Raw genomic sequence first — 10,828 nt, 5'->3', positions numbered from 1 at the left:
AGTATAGTTAACATTTAGATAAATATCAGCACAGCCTTTCCTTAGTGGATCTGGAAGCACTGAAGCATTTGCCTCTGGGTCAACCTTGGAGATAAAAGGAGGGGATCAAAGGGGTGAGGAATGTGCCAGAGGAGCCAGTGAAGGCCAAGGAGACAAATTCATTCGCTGTTGTGAATGAATGAATGAATGAATGAATGAATGAATGCATCCTGGCGCTAAGACTCCCAACAGTGATAGTGTCTTTGGGAGTGGGGAGGCCAAGCAGAGCCAACTTTGGCCATCCCCCGAGACGTGGTCTCAACCCCAGACCACCCTGTTTCTGGTCATGGCCACCTGCTGGCATACTCCAGTTCAGCATCCACCTGACATAGATGGTACATCCAGTCATCACACCCATCTCCCCCCTCTACCCCAGACCAGCCTTGACCACTGTCTGAAGACTTCCAGAAAGTTCTTTGCTCTTGCTAAGAGTTGTGCCTGCACCAGATGGGCAACACTGCTCTCTGCTGGTGGGGGAGGGCTGTGCATTTCCTATAAGGCAGTGCTTCTCAAATAGTGGGGCGTTTGACCTCAGCCAACACTGTCATAACAAGCTAAGCCCCATGTTTATGCCTCTGTAAGTCTCTGGAGCTGAGAGTTGCTGTGTCCTGCTTCAAACCCCGCTTCAAAAAGTTATCATTCCAAAACGTGCTCATTGTAGCCATTAATCCAGACATCGCCTCTGATTAAAAAAATCAGCTCACAAAAAAAAAAAAAAAAAAAAAAAAGGGCCCGGAGAGATAGCACAGCGGCGTTTGCCTTGCAAGCAGCCGATCCAGGACCAAAGGTAGTTGGTTCAAATCCCAGTGTCCCATATGGTCCCCCGTGCCTGCCAGGAGCTATTTCTGAGCAGACAGCCAGGAGTAACCCCTGAGCACTGCCGGGTGTGGCCCAAAAACCAAAAAAAAAAAAAAAAAAAAAAAATTCAGCTCAAATTATTTTATATATTTTTGTTTTGCAGGTTAAAGTATTTTTTTAATAAAGATACTATTTACAGTCGCTGGGGGGGGCACAGAAAATGTTTTCTTCTTCCTGGGGGGCATGACAGAAAATAATTGAGAAGCACTGCTATAAGGGGAGGTTGAGGAGTCAGGCAGGAAAGAACTGGCCATTTGGGTTCAACTCCTGGCTGGAGAGCCACCCACAGAAAAGGGGATGGGGGCCCCTTCTCAAACTCTCCTTGAGGACATCAAGCTGGTTCAGTGGTCCCAAGCACACACTTCGCAGGTCACCCAGAAACCAAAATCAAAGCAGTGGAAGCCAAAGAGAAAGGAAGCCCAAAAGATAGATTGGCGGTCAGCAATTGGTACCAAGATCTAGTAGTTCACTGCAACTCACTCTGCAGAAGGAGTCTCTGTTCCTGGGACATCTCTTGTTTGTAAGTAGCCTCAGCTTCTTCCATAAGTGACCTTTCTCTTTTTAAACCAGCCCATTGAGGAGAAGGTATTCATTGCTTTCTATGACATCACATGTCCCTCTCACCCGCATGAACCCCTACTGATGGATTCACCTTGAAAGGGGAATCACTTTTCCTTGGGGTTAGATATAACGTGGGTTCCAGTTCAGTCTCAAACCCCCAGGGAGTCTCAACACTCCCCAGGTGTTGCATAATAAATTGCCCAGGCAATTTTTATTAACTTTATCAGTTCTTCCACAGCAGTCAGGATAGCCAGGGCATGTTCGAAAATTTTGAAGCTTCATCCTCTCCAACCCAAGCTCCTGGGAGGCCCATAGGCCTTCAGCTGACCTATGTATCCATTCAGCAGACTTTTGCATCAGCACAAAGCCAACTCCATGAAGGGCACCCCCTGCTGACGATGCGCCCAGCAGCTCAGCAAGCAGCAGGGTTGGCCGCTGTGGCATGGAAGCCTCTCACCTCCACCGCACGGTACAGGGCAATGTACTTGGAGGTCAGCCTGGTCCTCGGGAGCACGAATTTCTCTGTGAACTCACACTTGTCCAGTGGCCCCAGGCCCTCGACCCTCAGGACCCCATTGATGAAGGCCAGCGCGAAGGTGGAGCAGTTGTGCAGGTTTTCTTCATACCTAGCAAAGCACCAGGTGCCAAGAGGAGCAGGTTGAGCTCCATGGAGGTGCAGCCTTCCCTCTATCTCTATCTCCCCCCAGGGAACCCTCCCAGAGCTGGGCCCCTGATTCCCAAGGTTCAGGCTTCCCAGTGGGGCAGTTCTGACCTATTTGCAGTCTGAGTCCTTGCTGCTGGCCATGCTCCTACAAACAGGAGCAGCTTCCTGTGCAGAGCTGAATTTCAACCCCAGATAAATCTTTCCACTCCGTTTAAAAGTGGATTCCTGGGGGCCGGAGAGGTGGCGCTAGAGGTAAGGTGTCTGCCTTGCAAGCACTAGTCAAGGAAGGACCGCGGTTCGATCCCCCGGCGTCCCATATGGTCCCCCCAAGCCAGGGGCAATTTCTGAGTGCTTAGCCAGGAATAACCCCTGAGCATCAAATGGGTGTGGCTCAAAAATACTCCCCCTCAAAAAAGTGGATTCCTGGGGCCAGAGAGAGAGCACAGCGGAAGGGGTTTGCCTTGCATGTGGCCGACTCGGAGGGACCCAGTTCGATTCCTGGCATTCCATATGGTCCCCTAGCCTGCCAAGGGCATTTTCTTAGTGCAGAGCCAGGAGTAACCCCTGAGCACCACTGGGTGTCCAAAAAACCAAACAATCAATAGATATATAAATTAAAAAATAAAAGTGGAGGGGCCAGAGAGATAGCATGGAGGTAAGGCGTTTGCCTTTCATGCAGGAGGTCATCGGTTTGAATCCCGACATCCCGTATGGTCCCCCCGTGTCTGCCAGGAGCAATTTCTGAGCCTGGAGCCAGGAATAACCCCTGAGCACTGCCGGGTGTGACCCAAAAACCACAAAAAAACAAAAATAAATAAAAAAAATAAAAGTGGAATCCTTTTAGGATTTAGGAGCATGCCCTAATATCAGAGCTTAAATCCAGGAGGCCTCACAATTCCCTCCCCCACCAAAAAAAGAAAATCAAAGCTTTTATTTACTCCATGACAATACATCTAAAGTGCTGAGGAGCAAGATGAGAAGTTTGTTTTAAAACAGTCAGTGAGGGGCCGGGTAGGTGGCGCTGGAGGTAAGGTGTCTGCCTTGCAAGCGCTAGCCAAGGAAGGACCGCGGTTCAATCCCCCGGCGTCCCATATGGTCCCCCCAAGCCAGGGGCGATTTCTGAGCGCTTAGCCAGGAGTAACCCCTGAGCGTCAAACGGGTGTGGCCCAAAAACAAAAAAAAATAAGTCAGTGGCGGGGCCGGGCGGTGACGCTAAAGGTAAGGTGCCTGCCTTGCCTGCGCTAGCCTTGGACGGACCGTGGTTCGATCCCCCGGTGTCCCATATGGTCCCCCAAACCAGGAGCAACTTCTGAGCACATAGCCAGGAGTAAACCCTGAGCATCAACGGGTGTGGCCCAAAAACCAAAAAAAAAAAAACCAAAAAAAAAAAAAACCAGTCAGTGGCACGTAAATCTCACCCTTTTGAATATCCATTTAAGATATTTTGGTTTGGGGCTGGAGAGATAGCATGGAGGTAGGGAGTTTGCCTTGCATGCAGAAAAGTGGTTGTTCAAAGGCCAGCATCCCATATGGTGTGTCCCCCCCCCCCCCCCCCGAGCCTGCCAGGAGTGATTTCTGAGCGTAGAGCCAGAAGTAATCCCTGATTGCTGCTGGGTGTGACCCAAGAAAACAAAAACAAAAAAAGATATTTTGGTTCATAGGTAGCTGGCTTTGCACACAGCTGACTTGGGTTCTGTGTATCTCATAAAGTCCCTGAAGCTCACCAGAAGTGATCCCTGAGCACAAAGCCAAGAATAAACCCTGTGCACCACTGAGGGTAGCCAAAAAAAGAGATCTTTTGGTTCATAGCAGGAGAGGCAGTTCTCTGGACTACTCTCTTTAATGCAGGACCAGGGATCAAGGCCAATTTCCGTACCACATGGGCCTCCTGAGTAACCCCCACATATACCTGCAGGGCTAGGAGTAGCCTGGAGTATCGACAGGTGTGGTTCCAAAACTCAATATTTTGATTTAAAAGGGAGAAAAGCGATGGCTCTTGTATGGTAAGTACAGATTGAGGTAAATATCCAGAATTTCTTTGTTGGGTAAATACATTCTAAGAAGGTCTGTTTTTTAGCCTTGCCACACTCAAAATGGTTTGACCTTAGCATCCGTGCAGGCAGGTTGGCCTGCAGAAAAGCCAAAATCGTTCAAGTCGACTTGAGATTCTTTTACAGGCAACCTGCCTTCACTCATCCTTCACATGAACTGCGCAGTTTATAGAGTCCCCCCTCCCAGCTGGGGTCACAACCTTACAGTCCCCCCTGTCCCAGTTGGGGTCACAATCCTTACAGCCCCTACCCCATGAACTGGAGCCAAGCTTTTGAGAGCCAAGGCCTCCTGCCCTGCTGCCCATACCTGTGAGGCAGCCAAGCATCATCAGCAGAGAAGTCTTCCAGGTACTTGTCCCACTGGTCCAGCAATGCCAACATGCCAGGCGGCAGTAAGGGGACACTCACACTCTGCTCCCAGCCCACTTGGTCCCGCTGCATACCATATGCTGTATAGTTGTACACAATCCCTGCAACTCAGATGACCACTGTCAGTCACTCGCGGTGGGGCCCTTCTGTAAGGCAGGGACCTTAACAGGCTCATTTCCAGGACACGGGGCTTAAGACTCGTGCCTTGCCAGTTCGATCTCTGCCACTCTGGGAGATCTCCCAACCCCACTTGGATTAAATCCTGAGCACCACCAGATGTGACCCAAAATCAGAAAACAGGGCACGGAGAGATAGCACAGCGGCGTTTGCCTTGCAAGCAGCCGATCCAGGACCAAAAGTGGTTGGTTCGAATCCCGGTGTCCCATATGGTCCCCCGTGCCTGCCAGGAGCTATTTCTGAGCAGACAGCCAGGAGTAACCCCTGAGCACTGCCGGGTGTGGCCCAAAAACCAAAAAAAAAAAAAAAAAAAAATTTAAAACCCAAAATCAGAAAACAAAACCATAAAATACTCTTATTTCTGACTACTGAGAAGGGCCTAGAAAGATGCTAAATTCATACAGACACACATGCAATGTTGGAATAACTAGTCTTCATTCTATCTAGGATAATTCTTTGCTGGTGCTTATCACTCATTGGATTGGAAGCACCTTTGGATAGAAGTATTTTTAGGATTTGTCCCATACCCTACCTGTTCTCTAACCCCAGGGTGTAGTCTCGCTTCCCAATAAAGATCCCCTAGACTCAGGGAGAAACTGCAGTTTCAGTTTTCCACAACTGAGGTATCTACCTTCTGGCCTTACTGTTAAGAGTGAAAAGCTTGTAGTGGAATATTCCTGGACCTATACCATTCCCTTCAACTTTGTGTGGATTATTTCCTGTGTTGGCATTTGCTCCCAGACCCGAGTGTCCCCAATCCCCTGGGATTGGGTCATGTGGCTTCTGTTTCACTGCACCAGATGGCTTCTCAGAGCTCAAGCAGGCAAGAAAGTTCCCATCAATGCCCCTGTGTCTGAAGTCCAACTGGCTCCCAGACAAACTCTTGAGCTACTGACCCTCAAATGTTGACACAGGCATCCTGAGACACTGGAAGAACCTAATGTACCTCTGAGGACCCAAATCCCTGAGAACTAACACACCTCCAGGGAGTAAATGTAGCTTTGCTATTGGGTCCAAGACTTGCCCTTGGAGGTGAGGAAAGCAGCATTAGGGATCCAGAAGACACACTGAATCCAGCCACTATCACTGACAGCTGCTCCTAACTCGTATGCACTGTGGTGGTTTTCAGACTAAGGAACCCCTGAACCCACATACTCACCATGTGTATTGCTGATGCCCACATGAAGGTCGGACTGCCCATCATAATCCCTGAAAGAAATCACATCTTGGTTTAGTCTTGTTTTGGTGCCACATCCGGGAGTGCTCTGGACTTATTTTGGCTCTGCACTCAGGAATCACTCCTGGGACAATATATGGATGCCATTGATCAAACCCTGGTCTACAGCATGCAAGGCAAATGCATTACTCCAGGGGCTAGAGCAATAGCGCAGCGGTAGTGCATTTACCTTGCACATGGCTGACCCAGGACAGACCTCGGTTCGATCCCTGGCGTCCCATATGGACCCCTAAGTCTGGAGCAATTTCTCAGCACATAGCCAGGAGTAACTCCTGAGCGTCACCAGGTGTGGCCCCAAAACAAAAGACAAACAAGGAAATGCATTACCCACTGCCCTATCACTTGGCTGGATGCTCATTCCCATTCTCATCTGCGTACTTGACACCAAGCATTGGGCCTTGAAACAGGGAAGAGCGAGTGCCTCCCCGCTCATGGCTGGTGCCAGAACTCACCACCCATGGCCAGGTGAGTGGAGCCAGGGGTACATTTCAGGCAGAAAGTGATCCTCTGCCCCACATCTGGCTTTATCTGATCTCCGAGACAGAAAATGAGCTGCACATCTAGATCAGCTGAGCTTCCAATTAAGTTCAGAGTCTTAGGACCCAGGGCCCAGTTTGACTGTTATGGAAATCCGGATCATGTTTCCTCCTTGACATGTGGTGCCACATGCTGCTCTGGTTCCCATGGAAACACCTGGATGAGTCTGCCAGAGCTTCAGCTCAGTTCTCCACCATTTCTGGAACCGGACCACCATTTCCTGGAATCAGTCTACACCCGAGACTGTGCATTCCCTGTCGAGTTCCGAATCATTCCCCTCCAGTGCATTGTCCCAGCCATCCACTGCCATCCTGAGCCTGGCTCTGCCCACCCTGAACAGATCTCTCTCCGCTGTTTTCTTATCAAAAGAAATAGGAGCCTTTTCCAAGTCTCCAAGCAACTGCCAAGAAGAATAAAATGCCTGAGCCAAGCCACATGTGGAGTGACTCAGTCAAGTGGTTTCTCAGGGAAAAAGCTCCATCGGGTGACTCCTCACTGACAGTTCTGGGCTTTCGAGTGGCCAAGGACAGAGCAAGCTGTCCCTTCCTTCTTCAGGGCAACCCAGTGCCCCAGTATCCTTGCTGCAGCCCTTTGAGTTTTTTTGTTTTTGTTTTGTTGTTGTTGTTGTTTTTGGTTTTCTGGTAACGCTCAGGTGTTACTCCTGGCTATGCATTCAGAAATCGCTCCTGGTTTGGTGGACCATATGGGACGCCCGGGAATCAAACCACTGTCTGTCCTAGGTCAACTGTGTGCAAGGCAAATGCCCTATTGCTGCGCCACCGCTCCAGCCCTTTGAGCATTCTGAGGTTGAAAATCAGTAGGAAACAGGGCCCATGAGGGTAGCTGAGGAAGGTTCTGGTCTGCTCATTCACTCCCTGGCATTTCTCACCTCCTTTCCCTTAGCTGAAGGATCTGCTGCATGTGGAAGGTTGGTATTTCTCCAGGAGGGGCCTGGCCCCAGAATATATTTGCATCAGGAGACACCCTCTCCTTTCATTCCTTTTTGTTTGTTTGTTTGTTTTGTTTTTCGGCCACACCTGTTTGATGCTCAGGGGTTACTCCTGGCTAAGTGCTCAGAAATTGCCCCTGGCTTGGGGGGACCATATGGGACGCCGGGGGAATCGAACCGCGGCCGTTCCTTGACTGGCGCTTGCAAAGCAGACACCTTACCTCTAGTGCCACCTCACCGGTCCCCTCTCCTTTCATTCTAATTCTTGTAGCCAGCAGTGCCAGAACTCCAACACAGAGTATACCCTACCACGTGGGTTCATGGCTGGCCATAGGAGGAGACTTTCCGGTTTTCCTTGAGTAAGTTTGTATTGGCTTGATGAATGCAGGAGAGGAAGGAGCAGAGAAGGTTATAGAGCATGTGACCAAGAGGCAAGGAGTAATCCCCTGTCTAGAACCCTCAGTCCAAACTAAATCTCCCCTTCTAAGAAGCAAGGTAATGAACAGGCTGTGAGAACAAACATTGGGCTCTGAAAGGAGATCTGAGGGTTTGGGGTGGAGGATAAATTGCTTAGGGGAGCACTTAAGGGATACCTTGAGGTCATTCTGCTGCTGCTTTTCTGAAGTGAGTGATGAGAAAGAAGGTTTGGAAAGTGGACGAAAGGAGAGAGAAATCACAGGGAATTTTGCCTTCAAGGTCTGAGTAGGCAGGGCGCTGCTTTGGAGTGCTTGCTGCATTAGGGGGTGTTGGGGGAACACACAGCAGCCCCAAGCTGGCTACAATCCTCGGTCTCTCACACTGAACCCTCAGCCCAATTAGCTGAGAATCACCAGTAGGATCCTCAGAACCCCTGAGCATTGGGAATTGCCCCCAAAATGGACCAGCTCCAGCCTTCAATCGAATCCACTTCATGCAAAACGAACTCTAAGCTGGCTGTTCTCTAGGCTCTGTCACAGAAACTACAATGTACACTACAAAGTAACTACAATGTACACTTCTACTACAATGTAATTTGTAGTTTGTGTGGCAGAGGTCTTATATTGATAAGAAAAATTTAAAAAAAAAGGTGTGATTTTGGGGGCTGGAGAGATAGCATGGGGATAGGGCGTTTGCCTTGCGTGCAGAAGGACAGTGGTTTGAATCCTGGCATTCCATATGGTCCCCCGAGCCTGCCAGGAGCCATTTCTGACTGTAGAGCCAGGAGGAACCCCTGAGCGCTGCTGGGTGTGACCCCAAAACAAAACAACAACAACAAAAAGTTTTTATTTTGATCATAGTTGCTGCTAGGTCAATTTTTTCCTACATTCTCTTTTATCACAAAATTTATGAGTAAAGGGTCTCCAGGTTTGGGTTAAAGAGAGTAGGGTGATTACTTTGCACATTTTTTGTTGTTTTTTTTGGGGGGTGGGGCTCACACCTAGCAGCACTCAGGGGTTCCTCCTGGCTCTATGCTCAGAAATCACTCCTGGCAGGCTCGGGGGACCTATATGGGATGCCAAGATTTGAATCACCATTCTTCTGCATGCAAGATAAATGCCCCACCTCCATGCTATCTCTCCGGCCCCTACTTTGCACATCTTGACCCAGATTCAATCCTCAGCACCCCATATGGTTCCTGAGACCCTCCAGGTGTGGTTTCTGAGAGCGGAGCCAGGAGTAAACACTAAGTACAGCTGGGTGTGACCCCTCCCCTCCCCCCCCGCCCCAAATTCCAAGCTCCAGGTTCCATTTCTCTTTCATAAAATGGTTCATGCAGGTTCAGTCTTCCTCCCTTCCTTGAGAATTTTTTGGGGAATTCCACAGAAGCATATCCTGTTTTATCAAACAAACAGGCCAGCCAGCATTAGACCCTCATGCAAAAACACTGGAAGGATCATGCTTACGGGGCTGGAGAAATTCTACAGCCTTGCATATGGCCAACCTGCTTTTGATCCTGGCCTCCATCAGATCCCTGAAGACCCCAGGAATAATCCCTGAACACAGGGCCAGAAGCAAGCCCTGGGCACTTCCGGGTGTGACCCCAAAACAAACAGATCATGCAAAAAAATTTCACACTCTAAAGGCTCATGCTAGGAAAATTCACAATTTGGGGGAGCGCAGAGAAGCACAGTACCTAAGGAAAGTCCCTTGTGTCGGCCTGAGGAGGAAAGAGCATTTCTCCTGATGCCCGTTGGTGAGGGGGCTGGCGATGCTCAGGGCTGCCTCCTCCAGTCTCCGGGCACCCAGGTCCTCCCCGCAGAGGGGGCAACGTGGGGGCAGACTGAAGCTGTAGATGACCTGCTGGCAATGCTGGAATCTCACCAGCCGCCTTCCTGTCTCAGCCCCCTGCATGGCTCTATCAGCAGGGCAACCAGGGGCCAGTGGGTCCCCCCACTTCCTTTTCCTGCTCAGGTAGCAGGTAGTAGAAAGTCCACCCCGTAACCTGACCAGCTATGATGTCACTCGATTGACAGCTGCAGTGGCCACACCAGACTGGGGTAACCTTTAACCAGGCTGCTTAAAGAGCTACATGTGGAGGCTTCCAATATCTCCCCTACGCCCTTGCTGCTTGTTGCTTCCTCGTCCTCATCCTAGAAAGTTTCCCTCACCTACCTCGAACCCCGAAATCCCCTCCCCTGAACATTTCTTAGTTCTCTCCTGCATCTGTACTTTCTTCCTCCCAGGGCTGGCCTTTCCATTCATTTGTGAGTTTGTCTGTGAAATGCCTGAAGACAGGGCCCATATATACCTTGAAGTTTCTATAATAGTTCTTCACTTTTGTTTTGGGGATTGGTTTGGTTTGGTTTGGTTGTTAGTTTAGGGGTCACACTAGCTGTGCTCAGGGCTTACTCCTGGCTCCACACACAGATTGAACCTTGATCAAGTGTCTCCTTACCCGCTGTACTATCACTCCAGTTTCTATTTCCTCTATTAAAAAATAATCTTATTGTAGAGCCAGGGCAGTAGCCGGGTGCCTGCTCACCTCACAAGTGTGAGGCCTGGGTTAGAGCCCTAGCAACAACACTTTTTTTTGCCCCCTCCCAAAATGTCCACTCATGTTCTTCACATAAATATCCAACACTTTATCCGGCCGTTAGGCTACTTCCAGTTCAAGTCAAGGGGCCTGGGAGGTGGCGCTAGAGGTAAGGTGTCTGCCTTGCAAGCGCTAGCCAAGGAAAGATTGCGACCACGGTTCAATCCCTCGGTGTCCCATATGGTCCCCCCAAGCCAGGGGCAATTTCTGAGCGCTTAGTCAGGACTAACCCCTGGGCATCAGATGGGTGTGGCCCGAAAAACCAAAAAAAAGACAAAAGAAAAAGAAAAGAAAAAAAAAGAAACTATGGTATATATACACACACCATGGAATACTATGCAGCTGTTAGAAAAAATGAAGTCATGAAGTTTAT

At 49.5% G+C, this 10,828-nt stretch overlaps 1 protein-coding gene across 1 annotated transcript; it reads right to left on the bottom strand.

Moving 5' to 3' along the window:
- Nucleotides 1–1,862: 1,862 nt before the first annotated feature.
- MKRN2OS (MKRN2 opposite strand) lies at nt 1,863–9,807 on the bottom strand. The gene is made up of 4 exons (XM_049766362.1): nt 9,556–9,807; nt 5,879–5,928; nt 4,481–4,643; nt 1,863–2,084 (listed from the first exon to the last, which is right to left on the bottom strand). The coding sequence occupies exons 1-4, from the start codon at nt 9,771–9,773 to the stop codon at nt 1,871–1,873; spliced, it is 645 nt and encodes a 214-aa protein (XP_049622319.1). The 5' UTR covers nt 9,774–9,807; the 3' UTR covers nt 1,863–1,870.
- Nucleotides 9,808–10,828: the final 1,021 nt, after the last annotated feature.

The sequence above is a fragment of the Suncus etruscus genome, chromosome 20 (assembly GCF_024139225.1).
Source record: "Suncus etruscus isolate mSunEtr1 chromosome 20, mSunEtr1.pri.cur, whole genome shotgun sequence".
Taxonomy (NCBI): Eukaryota; Metazoa; Chordata; class Mammalia; order Eulipotyphla; family Soricidae; genus Suncus; species Suncus etruscus.
The sequence above is the reverse complement of the archived record's forward strand: the minus strand, read 5'-3'. Positions and strand labels throughout refer to the sequence as shown.

What these genes read in the sequence shown, in the direction of transcription:
- MKRN2OS (XM_049766362.1), bottom strand. Translation starts at nt 9,773, where the DNA reads ATGCAGGGGGCTGAGACAGGAAGGCGGCTGGTGAGATTCCAGCATTGC. An exon ending in ACACAAGGGACTTTCCTTAG is followed by an intron (nt 5,929 to 9,555) that starts GTACTGTGCTTC and finishes GATTTCTTTCAG; the next exon opens with GGATTATGATGGGCAGTCCG. An exon ending in GGGCATCAGCAATACACATG is followed by an intron (nt 4,644 to 5,878) that starts GTGAGTATGTGG and finishes TCTGAGTTGCAG; the next exon opens with GGATTGTGTACAACTATACA.